The sequence below is a fragment of the Dermacentor variabilis genome, chromosome 2 (assembly GCF_050947875.1).
Source record: "Dermacentor variabilis isolate Ectoservices chromosome 2, ASM5094787v1, whole genome shotgun sequence".
NCBI classification, from domain to species: Eukaryota; Metazoa; Arthropoda; class Arachnida; order Ixodida; family Ixodidae; genus Dermacentor; species Dermacentor variabilis.
The window spans coordinates 131,342,783-131,361,369 of record NC_134569.1 but is presented as its reverse complement, the minus strand read 5'-3'; the positions used below and the strand labels follow the sequence as shown (position 1 = coordinate 131,361,369).

Below are 18,587 nucleotides of genomic sequence, written 5' to 3'. Positions count from 1 at the left end.
CGGTCCTTATTGTTTTCGTGATCTGGAACCCAACGCGTAGTCTGCGTGCTGTCAGGCTACATCACTCTGTCTTACGATACTCACGAGAAATTACACATAGTCACGTCGCTGTCATAAGGTGTGTGAGTTTGTTCATTTCAATATGGAGCGCCGCAGAAGCACCAGTGCTTCCGGCTGTAAGAAAGCGAAATGGGAGCTCGTTCAACGTTCAATCAGTCAAGCAAATTAGCATTTATTATTCAAGAAGCTGGTGCATATTGGGTTGAATATAAAGGAGGAGGTCCCGTAGCTCAAGGCTGCATGCAAGGGGTCCTCCTGTTTTATACATTGGCAACGATTAGTAAGTACAACTATTAAATATAATTCAGTTACAAGGCTGCAGCTCGATAACGTAGAAGTTATTTCCATTGTAGCTATCCACGTGGTATCCGTAGGGAATCTGGCGCCTCTTCAGATATTTACCGGTTGCGTTCCACTGGTCAAACACCTGCGGAGACGTACATGAAGGCAAAAAAAGAGGCTCGCAAATATTCCGGAAAGCGAATACACATAAACTGATTTTTTTTCTTGGTTCTATGCTGTTTGTAGTTTGTTCCTGAATTAGAACCCTGCATTAGTGTGTTTGGCTCGTCGTCCTAATTACGTGGACCGCGGGGCATGTCTTGAGCGGGCATGCACAGGTAAAGAACGATCGTTGGTTAGCAGCCGATTCTTGGCACTCCCATTACAAAGCGTCTCTCGTGAGTCTAAGTTGCGGCTTGTTTGCGGGTGCTACGCAAGTGTTATGTTATGCAAATTTACTCATGTTCTTAATTTCGAGTTGACTTCATTCCAAGGCAAACCCTATCTGTGCGATCGCTTATTTGTATTACATGCGAAACATTATATTAACGCTTTGACAGTGTTGACGGGCACTTGGAAGGTCGTGTGTAAATGAAAGCAGTTGTTGTTACCTTTTGGCAATCACCGTAGATTTCTGCAGAAGAAACAGGCTCAGTGTTTTAGATCAGTCACATACAGCTTAAACACTGTTCACGCTTGCCCGTAGAAGCGTGGGTTCGTTCGAAGCTATGCGTAGAATCAGCACGGAGGACAAGCTCATGACACTGTTTCTATTTCACCATTCGCTCACAGTTTATTGTGCGAGGAGGCTGGTTTGCACCTTCTTTGCTAGGCCAACATACTTGCTGTGATAGAGTGAGCTAATGAGACCTTTGATCCCTATCAAAATTTGCACCAGTGCGAAGAAGGCGTCAGCCTCGAGCAAATATGTTTGTACTATCCTTTACACTTCTTTCTCGCTTTGAAATTTTATCATTTACATTACAGACATTCATACATGATTCGCAAAAGAAAATTAAAAAGAAAAGACAGCAGATTTCAGCGATTCGTTCTTCTATGAACTAATTTACTTCGACAGCAGCAGTCTCCTGACAGTGAAGATAAGATAATAACATCGCTATTGCTGGTGCCTTATAATACTTTTATACACAGAGGCAGTGCAATGCTTTATTAAAGAAATGACATTAAAGACGTGCGACCTTGCCGAACCACAACACAACTTCTAGTGAAGCCATTTCTTCCGAGCAGTTGCAATAAAAATTTTAGTTGCCTACAGTTAAATCACATACTTTAAAACGTTGACCGCATATGACTGGCCTGTTTGAAACCTTGCATGCATATAACGCCTTCGAGGAATCGTGAAGACACAAAGGCAGAAATTCATACACATATATTTATTTCATGGAGACATTGGCAATGTCCCGCCTCTACTTCTCACCCATCGTCTCTTTCTCATTAAATTTTATCTCGGTTACGCTCATGTTACCCCACGGCAGCGTCATGAGTTTTGCGTTTGTTCGTAAAGCACACTTATAAAGTTCAGGTCACTTGCATACGCAATTTATTGCTAAGCTCATAATTAGTTCAGACATTTCAATCTTTCCCTACATATTACCCACAACTTGTCCCTAATTTTAGAGAACTATAAGCAAGCTTCCTTGTTTGGTTCACAAGGGACACCGGGAAACTACGAACGTTGTATAATGCTTAAGAAAAGCGAAGAAAAAAAAACGAAGGTTCAATAATGATTTGCAAAGCTTCTAATTAGGCGAGGAACGTTAAGTTTTCTCCGCACATTGCTCCTCACACCAACCTCCGCTTTCGCTAAATATAAACTTGTTGCAACGTAGAGTTATCTCGGCACATTAAGAAGCACAGCTGGTAAAGACCGCACGGCACTTTCAAACGCTTGTTAAGGAACATGTTTTAGAAGGCTGTATTTTCCTCACAGGCATTTACTTCGCACACAGGTTTTCCATAGCGTTCCCGTCATTTTCGTCTAAATGTAATCTCAGTGGAACTTGTAGTCCTTCCAGGGTTACTGGCTAAATACTGGGCAACTCGTAAAACACACCCGTAACGCTACGGAGCGTTTGAATACGTAATTCATTGCACAGGTCGTTATTGTGCCACCCAATTCGAACTTTGTCTACACATGACCCATAACGTGGCCCTTTTTGTCATCATACATAAACAAGGTGCCTATTTAGTTCATTCAGAAACGTCTTACGCACATCGTATGATTAAGGCGCTAAAATACCGAAAAACGAGGGTTCTATAACTACTTGCAGCACTTCTGACAGACAGAAGTGTTAAAAATTCTCAAGACATTAGAAATTCTCAAGCGCTTCTAGTCGTATGAAAAGCAGATTAGTACGTAACGAATTTACATTTATTAATTATTTGTAATCTATTCCATTTTTGCTTCCAACGAAGCACAATTTCATCATCATGGCTTGCTTCGGGCATCAAGTTTGTTCTGTAGCTAATTACTAATTATTTTTACTTCTTTTAGATATGTCCAAGGCAACGAGTGCACCACAAGACTCCTAATTCAGCACGACATCCCATCGAAAGCGCATAGTCACTTGCTTGTTAACAAACAGAAAAACAGGAGCGTGCAATTTTTTTTTTCAATTATGAAGAAAATTCTCAAAAAATAAACAGAGTAAATAGTTTTCGTCAGATGAATGTCCAAATGAACATTATAAAATAAGAGTGCACATAAAACGCAAGAAATGCACACTTTGAGCGTGTAGAAAGACCTGTAGCGATATGTGGTTGCATGCGTATGCACAATGTATATGCATAGCCACGTGGCGGTGCACATTGCATACATAGCCGGGTAGTTAATATACAAGTTTGGAATATCCGCAGTTTTAGAGTAGTTGTAAGAAGCACTGCGGAAGGAGGAAACTTGAAAAGAGAGGTAAATGAAGACGAACCAGATACGGCGGGCGAGTAGGCGAAGAATAATACAATCACAGTGGAACGTGTGGTACCTTAAAGGACCTTTCGTACGAAAATTAAAGCACACATTTGTGCTGTTCTCGCACTATCCACTAGCGCAGTTGGTCCAGGTGGTGATGCGTTTATTCAGCAATTACAACGAGCGCTATACGCGAGTGTATCTGCGAAACATTTTATGTGCCTTTCGGGGCCGGAGACGTCTATAATGTATATTTAATTTTAACTCCACGTTCTAAACCACCCCAAGTCATTAAGCTTTGCTAAGGGCACCCTCCTACAAATTTCCATTCTTTCTTAACTGTCTTCTGTAGTCAGCGCGCAGTGCCGCTGTTACACTTAGCGAAAGGCTCCCGGAGCCTTTTCGCTTCTTTGACGAACAATGCTTTGCCATTTTGTTCACCATTCCACTTTCCCGGAGCCTTTCCGCTTCTTTGACGAATAATGCTTTGCCATTTCGTTCCCCATGCCGCTTTCCCGGAGCCTTTTCGCTTCATTGACGAATATTTCTTTGCCATTTCGCTCACCATTCCACTTTCCCGGAGCCTTTTCATTTCTTTGACGAATAATGCTTGGCCATTTCGCTCACCATTCCACTTTCACTGCCCAGCTGCAACCCGCCTCCCCCTCCCTGCCCCTTATAGTGAAACCACTGCGGCTCACTGTAATGCAATTATTTCCTTCAGTATTTGTTTACATGGAACCAATTACTTTATTGACGAGACAAGCTGTAACAGGCGAAGCAGCTTTGAGACTTTGAACTTTGCGGGAGGTACGGTAGAACACCCGCTGTCTTGTTATGCACCAGCCTCGTAGATGCGCATGTTCAGACAGGCTTTGCCTGAGCGCTCAGTACTCGTTTCCTCATATTGACGCTGCCCCATGTGTTGGCCAACGATTCGAACCGACGCCGCTATGACCCCGATAGAGATGACCACTGCTGACGTTGGTGCCAGGTAATCATCGGCGGACTATTTATTCAGCTTCTCGTTGGCCCTGCCGGGAGCGCCTTCTCTAAACCCCTGCGACAATGAAGCGCCGCTCTTCGCAGAGGACCCAAAAGCGAGTATCGCGGCGTCGAGTAAACGCAACCTCGTGCGCAATGCACAGGCACAGAAGCCGCCTGTCTCAGAGCACAAACATCCAGCGCGTTTTCAGTGTCGCTGCTTTTGTCTTCGCAAGGAAACCAGAGGACATTACCGACGAACCTTCGAAAAACTATAATTAGTGAAGATAACTTGCGAAGGTCTGCAGAGGACGGCGTTTCTGCATTGTTGGAGAAAAAAAGAAACTTAAAATTAATAGATTACATTCAGTAATTGCTCACTTACTTTCGCGGGGCAGTGGTTGGTCACTGGCACCAATTAGGTTTTTGAATGAAGTAACTGTAAATCTAATTGGTTATTACTTTTTTTTCTTTAGCGTATTCAAGTATGATTGACAGTTTCGCTGGAAAGAAACTTGGAGGACGCTTAAGCTTTGTCTTTAACAGTGGAACGCCCGATTGCGTTCAAAGATTCCTAACTGCTTCTCACGCTTCCCGGCAACTGCAGATTTATGTAACCGTAATGTTTGCCGGGAAACGCTGGCGGCAAACGCTATGCACGAAGGCGAGCTTCTGGCAGAAACGCGGCCTCTTGCGCGGGCGGATTGTGTGTTACGGTTCTGCGCTTTTAATATTTCAGTCTGAGAAGATTTAACATAAAAGGGATGCGCTAGTGGTGCTTTGTTTTGTGCCGTTTCTTTGTGGGCTGTGATTCCCTAAATTCTGAGGAATAAATTTCTCAAGAATGTAACACAGGGTTTGAGCAGCTTCAGTGATAGAATGGTGTGGCAATATAACTTGCATATACCGCATGTCATATAGCAAGGCGTGGCATATATACATGCCTAAATATATACAGAAATTTTCGCTCGCGGGCAACTCCACCGACACCGGATTTTCTGCGACATGGGGCCGTTAAAAAAATCGCGTTAAAAAAAATGTTGGAAGGCGATTCAACCTCTACAGGAAATTGACAAAAAACTTGGGAGGACGCTTAAGCTTCGCCTTTAAGGGTGTAACGCGATAGCATTCAAGGGCCCCCGACTGCTTCTCACGCTTCCCGGCAACTGCAGCTTATGTAACCGTAATGTTTACCGCGAATCGCTGTCGCCGAACGCCATGTACGAAGACGAGCTTTCTTGTAGAAACGGCACGCGATGCGGCGAAGGCGAGAGCCATCTTGATTTGTTGAAGGGAGCGGGCTCGCCGCTCTGTGGCCTCTGAGATTGGCGCGCGCAAATTTTGGAGGCCATGGCCGCCCTATGAATGGTAGAAATGTTGGAAAAGGCGTTTGTGCGAGTTTCCGCGTAACAGAATTTTGTTTTCTCGTATACTCAAATTACAATCCGACGCTATCTGACCTGTAGATTGTGTTTAGATGGTAATTTGCGATTTTTCTGACGTATGTTACTTTGAGGAATTCAATTATTTCAGTAAGACCTCTGCGCCACTCGGGAGGCCTGCGTTGCTGTGGTTAGGAACAATTTTCCGCCAAGCGACGTCCGATGCCGACATGGGATATTTTGGGACACGGGGCCCTTAACGCTCTCGCGTTAATACAGTGTCTTCTTGAGCGAATTGGGGGTTAGAATGGGGTGTATGAATTTTAGAATTCATTCTCAAAGCCAGAGGCCCGCAGAATGTCAAATGACAGAGTGTGCGTCTTCGACCTTGATGACAGCGCATTCGCCTTAGACCGTAGGCGCAGCGTCTCAACGACAGCCTCGAAACCATGCTTACAACACTGTTATACCTGTCATCAGGAAATAATGGGAGAACACTTCCTTTACCAGTGGTACCGCCGGTGGTAAGGGGAGCGTTCACTCTGCACTGCGCGGTGGTACCACAGATACCGATTGTAAACGTGATAGTTTAGTTTTCTGAAAAAATTGCGATTTTCATCAAGCTTTAAAAAAATTGGAGGACGCTTAAGCTTCGCCTTCAAGAGTGGAACGCGACAGCGTTCCCGTCGACCCGCCAAGGGGTGTAAGACAATGGGCTACGGCGCAGCGACTACGCGCCCCGCATCGGACGCGGTGAGCGTCGAGCAACGCAGCGTTCGGCGCGACAACGAAATGTGCGCCTGAGCAAGCGACGCACGCCTGAGCCTTAGTAACAGCTCGTTTCTAAGGCAACACCGCGATCACTAGAGGCGCTTTTGTACCGCTTTGAAGCATCGAACAAAAGTTGCTGGAGTGCATCCCAGAGTGGTTGCCACGTGTGGAATTATTACTGGCGATAAAGGAATTTTAGCACAAGCGCAGCCGCACAAGTTCTGCGGTCGTTTTAAACATATTGTGAGTGTGCCTTCTGATTATTCGTGAATCTGTATTTTTTATCCGGGCCAATGACCGGCAATAAAGAAAAAAAAACTCGTGGCTCAGTGGTAACGTCTCCGTCTCACGCTTCGGAGACCCTGGTTCGATTCCCACCCAGCAACGTTGCTTTTTATTTATGAAGTGCCTGGCGGATTTATCGCTCACGGCCAACGCCGCGGACGCCGACACCGACGCCGACGACACCGGCTTTTCTGCGACACGAGCTCCTTAACGCTATCGCGTTAATATTGCCGGCCTAAATCAAAGCTTCGCTTGGAACAGCCACTAGACCTGAACGCTTTTTTTTAATTAAGCAAACCTCATAAAATTTGGTCCAACGGCGACGACGCAGACGGGCCTCGAGCCTCCATGTAATAAAAAAAATGTTCTTTTTCTCTCGTTTTACCTTCAGGCAACAGTCGCGCATAAAGGGTTAACGGGCCCTGCGAGCTTCCTATACGTTGTGCCGAGAACTGCTCGTGCGCTAGAGATTCTCCACTTACCCAGATTCCGCCACTATAGCAGGTATCGAAGATGGCCGCATGTCCTTCGTACTTGTTACCACTTGCCAGAAAGGTAGCAATGGCAGTCAACCTTGGGATGGTGTCACAATTGTCCTTTACCTTCACGCCGCGCCGCCAATACGACGTGCTGCACGCGAGCATGCCGTCGCACAGCAGTTTCACCGCTGACACGCACTCCCTGCCGTCTCTTGGGTGCTCAATCCAGTGTCCTTCTCGCACCTGCGGCTCTCTGCAAAGGATGGCCTCGTTCACTGCGCGAAGCGTGGAAATAAAGGGCACCATGCAGAAGGGCTCGTCAAAAGAACAGACCAGCCACGAACAGTGCGTGCGCGCTACATTTCTTTTTTTCCAGACGCAGTGCGCACGATCGCTCCGCATCTGTAGCCGAGTATGCCTCAGAAACAGAGAGGGCGCAACAGTGGCATGAGGTTCGATCAGCCCAGACGGGCATACGAAGTTGGCTATGCACCCTGCAAGGGGTCAAGGAAAAAATAAACAGGAATAGGAAGCGAGCCAACGCTGCGTGCACACTATGTGCCCGCAGTGTTATGTGCGCTGCAGCGTTCGCACACGGCAGAGGCAACTATGACTGACTGACTGACTGACTGACTGACTGACTGGACTGGACTGGACTGGACTGACTGACTGACTGACTGACTGACTGACTGACTGACTGACTGACTGACTGACTGACTGACTGACTGACTGACTGGATGACTGACGTTCCAAAGCGACACAGTGGCGATTAGATGCGTCTTAATTGGATGGACCTCTGAATTAATTTTATTTAATGCGCACCGAAGTCTACGTGTGCGAGCGTTTTCGCAGTCCACCCTCATAAACGCAGCAGCCGCAGCCGATAAACGAATTCGTGACATTAGCCCCGCAGCAGAGCTACCAAGGCTGGTCGGGGTAATTATAACTTGCGTACAATGAACACGCGTTTGTTTGGTATTATTCATTTTGGTGGATTTTCTACGAGTAAAAAAAAATAAAGTTAAATCGGGCAGTTTCAAGTGCCAAAGCCATAACCTGTTTGTGAGGCACGTCGTATAGTGGCATACCTCGGAATAATTTCGACCCCCGGCGGTCCTTTAACGTGCAGCTAAATATAAGTACATGAACGGTTCTCCTTTTTTTTTTTCAAGCTAAGATTATTCTTGGCGAACCTCGCCAGGTTTCGTGACCGTGAGTGCTGCGGCCTCGTTACTCTCTTGCCTAATAAGCCAACCAATCACAGAGCAGGACGCGCGCCACGCGCGCATGCTGGGTTCTTTGCACCATCACCAGATGGCACTCGCATCCGCGGTGGAAGAAAAGTAGGGAAACGACAAAAAACTGAGGCGTAGAAAAACACAGTTCACAATAGGAGATCAGAAAGCTTGGTTATGGGAATTCATCATGTTTCTTTTTTCTTTTTATCTTTTTTTTAAACCTGGGTAGGACATTAGGCAGTATAACAGAAAGAGCTCGGTGGCGCAACCCACCGCCCCGTTCCAAACGGAACGCTCATGGCATCCATCCACCCATACATGTGCGCGGGTGTGTTTCGTGTATATTTGTTTTTGCGGGATAGTCAGAGCGTCCTTTCGCGCCACATGTTTCTACACGTGCAGCCATGTGGGACTTTAAGTCTTTATAGCCTTTAGATAGACATTTGGAAGTGGCAATAATTTTAGATATTAGTGGTTATAGTGTGTGTGTACATTGGTATAGGGAAGTGTGGCTGCGTGTTTGAACACTTGCGAACACGTGTCATACCTTAAGCCCGTGCGGCTTTGTAAGAATTTAGATTCTGTGTGTATCGGCCTTTGCTAAAAGCTTCGGCGTTTGCCTTAGAGAACGCTAAGTGCAACACATGGCAAGAAAGACGGTAAAGCGTGCAGTGTGCGGGGGGTCTCTCAAGGTAGACGAGGGGACGGATGAGAATGGAGAGGACATCGAGTCAATCGGCAGACACTGTCATGTCTATGCTAGGCTAAAGAAAGTAGAGGATTTCGAGGATGAGCTTGTGACAGAGACCAGAGAGCTCAAAAATGAGCTAAATATGCAGCTTGATGCATGGAAGATGGTGGAAAGTTCAAGGAGCCGAGGAAAAGCTGCACAGGACCGCCATCTTGAACGAAAATGGTCGTGACAATGGAACACGGGCCCCCGACGTGACAGGGCAGGGAGTGCCGGCAAAGCACGTGGAATGCGGGAAACGTGGGGAGGGTGTTAGATGGAAAGAGCTGCACGTGCCTTGAGGCGGCCACAAAGGAAGAGCTGGAACGCAGGAGACAATGCCCTTTGTCAAGTCCGAATCACGCGGAAAAGGATAACAAAGGAAAGCAGGGAAAGGCCTCGGCAGTAGGAGAGAGTGAAATGGTGAAAGGGGAGATATTTGTGAGCAACATAATCTCGGTATCGTTAATACAAGGCCTACAATACAAGAATACAAGTGTGACGGGCAGACGACGTGGTAAGAGGGAAACCGGAAATCGAACATTGATTACTGTCTGATGACAGAAAGAATTCATGGTAAGCTGTGAGAAATGGTGATTGACGAGGTAAGGTATAGCAGCATAAAGAGTCACCAAAAACGCATCGTTTTGAAAATGTGATATGTGGTTGGGAAAGACAGCAAGGAGGGCAAAATGGCCAGTCCAAATTTGAACGCTGAACAGAGAGAGAGAGAGCAAATGATAAGGAAAGGTAGGGAGGTTAACTAGGACTGAGCCCGGTTGGCTACCCTACACTGGGGAAAGGGAAAAGGGGACGGAAAGATTAAAAGAAGAAGAGAAAGTCCACCGGGGATATCGTTCAGTCACTCAGTCCGGATCATAGTCGCTGACTCAATCCAGTAGCCTTCAAATATCGCAGCAGAGCTTTTGTGGCCTTTTGTAGCTGCGATATGCGAGGCCATGGTCCCAAGATCTTCTTCAAGGTGAACGGTGTTCTATCGAGCTGATTGAGAGCTGTTCATGTCTTTCGTTTTGAAAAGATGGGCAGTAGCACAGTAGATGTTCTATAGTTTCCTCGGCACCGCAGGCATTGCAGTCGGCGCTATCAGTCATTCCAATCAAAAACGTATATGCATTGGTGAATGCGACGCCCAAGCGTAAGCGGCACAGCATTGTTTCTTCATTTCGCGGAAGTCCTGGTAACAGCCGCAGTTGCATAGAGGGGTCGAGGGAATGCAATCGTTCTTGGGTGAATTCAGGTGTGTGCCACTTCTGTAATGTCATACGGTGCGCTACCTTGCTTAGGTGTTGGGCTGCGTCGGTCCGCGATAAAGGTACAGAAACAAGGGTTGCTCCTTCGTGCGCTTTCCTGGCAGCTTCGTCAGCGAGGTCGTTGCCGGAGATACCGCAATGGCTAGGCAGCCACTGAAACACGACGTCGTGTCCTTTCGCTATCATATGATGGTGCACTTCTCGTATCTCCGACACTAGTTGTTCATACGACCCGCGACGAAGAGATGACAGAAGACATTGTAAGGCCGCCTTCGAGTTGCAGAATATTGCCCACCGATTAGCGGGTTGGTTGTTAATGTAATCAACGGCACCTCGGAGGGCAACAAGCTCCGATCCGGTCGATGTTGTCATGTGAGAAATCTTGTATTGGACGCTAATTGATCGTCATGGTATAACCACTGCGCCGATGGAACTGGTCTGAGTGGAAGAGCCATCCGTATATATGTGGACTCGGTCAAAGTAGAAAGTGTTCAAACAATCCAGAGCTGCTTGCTTCAGGGCAAAGGTAGGCAGGTCGGTCTTCTTTCTTATACCTGGAACCGTGAGACGCACTCGAGGTTGTTCTAAACACCACAAAGCTGAGGTTGAACGTGCTGAGGGTGTGAAGCCCGATGGTAGACAGGCACGATGGATGCTGACCTCGTTGGAGAAGGACGCCTGTGGTCGTCGTTCTGGCAGGCAGGCAAGAGAGCTTGACTGCATGCGTGAAACATGACGAACATGGGCCCTAAGCGTGTCGATGCTAATGTAAGTCGTGATCGGATGGTCTCGAGCCATTATAATGGTTCCTGCTGTTGAGGCGCTCCGCGGAAGTCCTAGGCAAACACGTAGTGCCTGTGCTTGCACGCTCTGTAGTTCTCGAAGATTTGACTTGCATGTTTTAGCAAGCACGGGAGAACTATAACGTAGCAATCCGATAAAAAGTGCTCGATATAACTGCAGCATGGAGCCCACTGACGATCCCCGTGTTTTCCCGGCGATAAACCTGAAGACATGAACAATAGATGTGAGCTTCTTCTTCAAGTGGGCAACATGAGGGCTCCAAGAGAGGTCCCGGTCCACAATGACACCCAAAAACCGATGATTTCTCTTGTAGGAGATAGGCTGGCCATTAATGCATACTGGATAACGAGACATTGGTTTTCGTGTAAAAGCGACTAACGCACATTTTTCTGTTGAGATGGTAAGGCCTTGTGTGTGAAGATAGTGAGATGCCTGTGTTGCTGCTTTCTGCAGCCTTGCCCGAACCTGCAGACGAGTGACCGCTGACGACCAGATGCAGATATCGTCGGCGTAGATTGAGACACTCACTGTTTCCGGTAGGGATTCGGCCAGCCCAAGAAGCGCGAGGTTGAAAAGAATAGGGCTTAGAACCCCACCTTGTGGAACTCCTCGGCATATGTAGTGGTCGGTAGTCGGACCATCTTCCGTACGTACGAACAAGCACCTTTGTGTCAAGTAGTTTCTGATCCATCGATATACTCGCCCTCCTAGTTCAAGTGTTAAAAGTGCGTCTAGAATGGGTTGATGGGAAACGTTGTCGTAAGCGCCTTTCACGTCCAGAAAGAGCGCTACTGATAATCGTTTCCAAGATTTTTGCTGTTCTACAGATGACAATAAGTCGATGACACTGTCAATCGATGAACGGCCTCGTCGAAATCCCGCCATAGAATCAGGGTAAATCTTGTGGTGTTCGAGGTACCATTCGAGACGCATGAGGATCATGCGTTCCATGAGTTTCCCGACGCAGCTGGCAAGTGCTATAGGCCGATACGATGCCAGTTCGAGCGGCGACTTTCCTGCTTTTAGTAGCGGTACCAGGCGGCTGCGTTTCCACTCCTGTGGGACGACACCATCTTGCCATGAACTATTAAAAAGACTGAGGAGCTCTCTTCGTGATTCTCGGCCTAGGTGGCGCAAAGCAGTATATGTTATGCCATCGGGCCCTGGTGAAGACGAACACCTACAGAGCGCCATAGCAGCTTCTAACTCTTCCATGGAGAATGGAGCCTCCATACTGGTATCTCGTGGACCGGGGATGTCACCTAAAGTCATGTCAAAGACTAAAACTGTGCCGCCGGCGACTTTCGCACAAAATTCCTCCGCAACGTCTATCTCACGGCGGGTTTGATAGAGAGCAAGGGCGTTAAAAGGGTGTCGTTGTTGGGGTCTTGAGCAAAGACCCCGTAGGGTACGCCACACACAGGAAAATGGCTTGCGGGGGTCCAGTGACTCGCAAAAGCATTTCCATCTTTGGACCGCTAGCTTATCCATTCGGCGTCTTATCTTCTTTTGCATGCGCCGAGCTTCTCTGAGGTCAAGAATTGACTTTGTGCGCCTGTACCTCCTTTCAGCACGGCGACGTATTGTACGAAGCCTTTCCAATTCAATGTCATTCTCTGTACGCTTTTTCGAATGTGTGAAGCAACGCGTGCAATCTTGCATTGCGTCTGCAACGCTGAACAAATGACAAATATAGTCATAAGAGTCGAGGTAGAACTTGGTAAATGGCCAAGCAAAGAGTGGGAATATAGTGGGTTTCTAAGTGTAATAACGACAGAAATACGGAAAAATTAGCAACATGCTCGTTGGAAAGAAAAAAAGAAACCGAAAAGCCAATAGAACAGGGAGATACGAGTAGCAATTGCAGAACGACAGAAAGCATCCCGAGAGCAGCAAAAAAAAAAGCGCAGTGACCGCCGAATGATGTAACCAGAAAATGGGAAATCTATCGGGAGATAAAAAAATTCTGTTGTTCAAATACTGGTTCAAGGAAATATAAAAGGTGAATGGGAACGTTGGTTGTCAGAAATACGGGAGAAAAAGAAAGCCACACCAAGAATATTTTGGAACCACATAAACTTATTAGGCAGGAAGTCTGGCACAATATAACATCTCCTAGACGAAATGGAAACAAACTGGAAGGGGAAGCGGCAGTAAATAACATCTGAAAAATAACAGCTGAATCTTTCCAAGGCAATGACGAGGTTGTATTTGAGGAAGAAAAGAGCATAAAAGAGAAGCTAATGGAAAAGGGGCTGGTGCTGACAAATTTCAACTGGAAGAAAGCCGAAGAAAAAATTTCTAAACACACAATCACAGGGCTGGACGAGGTTCCCGTTAGGCTGATTAATGAACTAGTGCCAAAAACTAAGGAAGCTCTATTGAAAACAGTCGAAAAAGGTTTAAGAGATAGACGAATACGAGACAGTTGGCGACAAAGTAGGATTAATTTAATTTATAAAAGTAAGGAGGAGAACGGTAGAATTCACTCATATAGACAGACAGGCAAGCATGGGCAGAGAATAATGACACTTTGGGAGAACTTTAGAATGGCTTCAGTATAGCTAGGCGTCTGGATGGTAACTTGTTTGTCCTTACTCAGTGTATTTAAATATTCAGAGTAGAAAATAGACTGTTATATATGGCCTTTTTAGACATTACAGGCGCGTATGACAACATCCTGTGGGATATTTCGGAAGGGGAAGGCCTAGAAGATGATTTTATACAACTTTTGAGAGAGATTTACCTAGAAAATACAGTTTGCGTTGAATGGGAAGGGATGAGGAACGATGAGAAAGTTGATATCAACAAGGGACTGAGGCAGGGGTGCCCTTTAACCCCACTGTGGTTTATGATGTACATGGTGAGGATGGAAAGGGCGCTAAAGGGAAGTAATATCGGGTTTATTTCTGATACAAACAGGCGGGTACTGCAGTAGAGCAGCATCTTATAGGTTTGTTTGATGTGGACGACATTGTGTTGCCAGCTAACAAGCAAAGTGATATACAACGTCTGGCTAATATCTGTGGACAGGAAGGCGAGAATTTAGGTCTGAAATTTAGCGTTATAAAATCAGGTGTTATGATATTCGATGAAAACATTGAACAGACAGTGTCAATACAGGGCCAGGAAATACCTCGCGTGAAAGAATATAAATACCTTGGTATATAGATAAACGAAGGCAATAGATATAAGGAAACACAGGAAAAAACAATAACAGTAAAGGGGAAGAGAAATGCGGCCATAACGAAACATAGAGCGCTATGGGGACACAATAGGTACGTGGTGCTCCGAGGTATGTAGAAAGGGAAAATGGTTCCAGGACTTAGATTTGGAAATGCGGTTGTTTGCTTAAAATCAGGGGTACAATCACGACTCGACGCAAGCAAAGGTCAATGGCACGCCTCACACTGGGCGCTCATGGGAAGACTACAAATGAAGCTGTGCAGGGTGATAATGGGCTGGACAGGTTTTGAAGTTAAGGAAGCTCGCAGTAAGGTTGATTGTGAAGAAAGACTGAGGAATATGGAAGAAAGCAAATGGGCTGGGAGAGTGTTCAGGTATTTGTACAGGAAAAACATTGATTCACAGTGGAGGAAAAGACCTAGGAAGCTTACCAGCAAGTACACGACCTGTATGATGAGCAACATGGCAACAAAGAACGTCAAGCGGAATATCAGGGAGGCTGACATACTCTCATGGGTGGCGGCAATGGAAAAGAAAGCTGCTTTGAGTGAGGAAAAAAACGGAATCAGGAAAGAAACAATTTAAAACTCAAAGGCAAGCTGTTTACTTTTCTAAGAAAGATCAGGGTGCCTTAGAACACGCACTTGTAAAGCGAGATACAACAAGAAAAAATAAGCACGTGCTTGCAGCGGTAAAGCTAGAGAAACGATGAAGCACCTTTATTAGAATTTGAAGATATCTGCACAGCGGTCGATTTAGGCACCTCTGGCCTCCTCGAAGCCCTCGGGTTCAGCGAGAGCAGCGGGAAAGTAAACATCACCGCAATAGAGATTAATAAATAAAAGAGAATGAAGAAGCGATTAGAATATCGGTGAAAGAAAAGTAGGGAAACGACAAACAGCGGAGGCGTACAAAAACAAAGTTCCTAATATGGGTTCAGAAAGTTTTGTTATGGGAGTTTATCGTCTTTTTTTCTTCTTGAACATAGCTAGGACATTAGTCAATATAATAACAAGAGCTTGGTGGCGCAACCCACGACCCCATTCCAAAGGGCGCGCTCATAGCATCCATCCATCCATCCATCCATCCATCCATCCATCCATCCATCCATCCATCCATCCATCCATCCATCCATCCATCCAGCGGCAGCGGTGCTGCATTAGCCTCTGTTCGATGCCTGAATATAGCCTTCCGTAGTGTGGAAATTCAATAAACATATTTCGACTCTTTATGCACTCACACAAAGCTTCGCTGTGTATAGACTTCGACTCGTTGGATCTGCTGCATTTTTTACAGCGAAGCTGTTGAAGGCTAGGGTTTTGTGCAGTCTTTTCTTCTGCAAGTGCAAAAACCATGAGCCGATCCCGGAGATTGTGCAATACTGGGCCGATCCGCGGCGAAGGTGAAGATAGGCTTCAAGCAATCTGCTAACTTGCAAAAATAACTTCGATATATATCTTGGGTCCAAATAGAACCTGTATCAGATATTAGGCTGATAAGAACAGAAATTACACTTTGACCCATGTCGGCCGTGCCTACGTTCGCACCGCCCTTTCTTTGTCGGCGTTCCAAGCGCTTGCGTATCTGCTTCCTTTCCTTACGCTTTCCCGCGGTGGCGGTCCCGTCATCCACGCGAATGTGTATGAAAATCACGGTAAATGACTTCGTACCGTCGTTCAAAATTCTGTGACACCTCCGTGTCGTGTGCTAAGCAGCTTCGCTGGTCATCCTCCTTCACAGAGTCGAATGGATCAATTAAAATTTTTTATCTCTATTTATTCCCCCTTTCATTTCGCCACCTTCGAAATATAGCCGCAGCGACCGGGACTGAACCTTTCGTTACCAAGTTACGAAATTATAGAGTTCCACTTTCGAAAAGAAAGGTCTTCGTAAATTTTTTTTTGCTCTTTATGTGCTGGTTTCTGCCTTTTCTCCTGGCAGGGCCTGCGCTCACCACTGTTTCGAGAATAAAGTGATCGCTGCCTAGGTTTTCCTGGGTATTAACCCAGGTTGCATCTCCCACGTTTTTGACGAATGTGAGGTCGGGTTGAGGTGTCTACGCTGACACTATTCCCCGTTCTAGTGGGGGTTTGTGGGTCGGTCATTAAGGTGAGCCCCTCTTGCTCCCACTGGCCGAAACCGCCGCTAGGATCCAAGGACTCCTGGCCGTCGTCTAGGTGGGAAGGCTTAAAGCCTTCCCTACATCTGTTGGACAAATAAAGTTTTACAATCCAATCCTTTTTATGTGTTATAGAAACTAAATCAAGAATTTCCGGCCTTCATGCGGTCAATCAAGTCTTAATATTTTCCTTAAACGCAATAAGCGACTTCATTACAGTTCTTTCAGTAAGTACCGAATGAGAGTGACTAGGTTTTGTTTTGTTTTTACCTTAAAGGAATGGGGAAATCAGATTTGGCTCCCTATTAAAAAGACAAGGGGAGAAAGGGCAATAGAGGGAGGATAGTTTATTGGCTATTGAAGAGGTTTCATTGACCTAGCGGCTCACCCAGCATGCTACTCCAAACTTAAGCGATGATGCATGAAACGGCGTACACAGATCTAACCATTCCAATTCAACGTGTACCATCAATAACATCCGAAATATAATCACAATAACTCGGCCTAGACCTATGGTCAAGGCACAAGTCTTGCAACTGAAAGCGGGGTTTACCTGTGACATAATCCTATTTTATTTTCAAAGTGCTAGAAAACAAAATCATTCAAAAGAATTTGACTACTTACCCGAAGCCATGCCGAAAATAAGGAGAGCTGCACACAATGCGAAACGATTCATGGTTGATCGATGTTGCTTCGCTCGTCTCGATGGGAGAAGTGAGTAAGGACCGACTGGTGTGCGCGTCTTTATTAGCGTTGCTTATCTGCGCGGGCCTTTCCAGCGGCTAATCGCACCAGAGCGGGACCGAGCTCATCAGGAAGTCCCGCTTTTGTCATGACGCTCACATCCTCCTGTACTGTTTCTTTAGCTAACTTTGATAAGTATTGAAAGAGAAGTTCAAGGCATTAGAGCAACCGCGTGTTGTTTGTGTGTGTTTTTCGCTCTGCTTCTGGGCGTGCAGTCGTGGGCTATAGTTCCAGACGAATCATCATCATCATCATCATCAACAACAACAACAATAACTACGACGACGACGACGACAACAGCAATAACAACAACTTCAATTCTTTTGTTATTACTTCTATTAGTAATGATATGAACTGGCCTTATCGGGTCAACCTAAGTCACAAGTTGGCTTGTGAGGTTAGACGGCTAACGTGAGCGATTTCATGAAATCTTGATTTATTCAAAAAAAAAAAAGAAAGGAAACGGTTCTGTATGAACAATGACAACACGCACGTAATGTTTCAGGCAATAGAGCTGTATCAATGACGCTTCGCAGTTTCCGCTTGTTTCCTAACTCGATTGAATCCGTCAGGAGATTGCTAAAAATTCAAATATTAAGGGTGCATGTATACCTTCGCGTCGTCGTATTAACTGACTTTTAAGACATCAATAACTTCAATATATCCTTTGTTCCAGGCGGAGTGCCCAGAAAAGAGAGCAGCCAGCTGCACTAACGCGCGTACGTGCATGGATGGCGTACAATATAGGCCACAAAAGTCTATGGCACAGAGGCTCTGCACCGTAAATGACAATTTCTGCTCCTTTAAATCATGGCGCTTCTAACGTTTACAGAATCCTTTTCTTTAGGATGAATCCCAGGCTCTGTGCCCAGGATTGCGCTTTTTCGCAAATCCTGTATCCCATAAACTTTTGCAGAAGACTGCACGTGTGCGCACAAAGTATATTGCTGTGGTGGCACAATAGACAACCACAGCACGGCGAGAGGGCGCTGCGACATCAGTCGCTCGCGCCATCTGCGGCCAAAAAAAAAAAAAAAAAAACACGGCTCGGAGCGTAGCTCCTTTTCCGTTTAACTCCGCTGTGCAAACACAATTTTCTGCGTTTGCAGGACTGCGCACGTAAACGTTTCGACAACAGTTTGAACGAGCAGAAGAAAAACAGAGTGGCTCAATTTTTATTAATCGCGGCCATATAAAGCCAACAGGCAATGAAGCCAAGGAAAGCATATGGGGTTGATATTGAAATGAAGAAAATAATGAGGGAAAAGCAACATAAATATAGGCGAAAAGATAATTTGTCGCCGGTGGGAGACAAACCCACAA

At 45.9% G+C, this 18,587-nt stretch overlaps 1 protein-coding gene and 1 non-coding gene across 2 annotated transcripts; both read right to left on the bottom strand.

Annotated features, from left to right (window-relative positions):
- Window positions 1-234: 234 nt before the first annotated feature.
- LOC142570449 (domesticated amidase effector 2-like) lies at window positions 235-17,154 on the bottom strand. Its single transcript, XM_075678832.1, has 3 exons — window positions 17,145-17,154; window positions 7,176-7,447; window positions 235-487 (listed from the first exon to the last, which is right to left on the bottom strand). Exons 1-3 carry the CDS (start codon window positions 17,152-17,154, stop codon window positions 365-367), a joined length of 405 nt encoding a protein of 134 aa, XP_075534947.1. The 3' UTR covers window positions 235-364.
- LOC142573414 (U2 spliceosomal RNA) lies at window positions 15,750-15,934 on the bottom strand. The gene has a single exon (XR_012826310.1). It is a non-coding gene; the product is annotated as a U2 spliceosomal RNA (small nuclear RNA).
- Window positions 17,155-18,587: the final 1,433 nt, after the last annotated feature.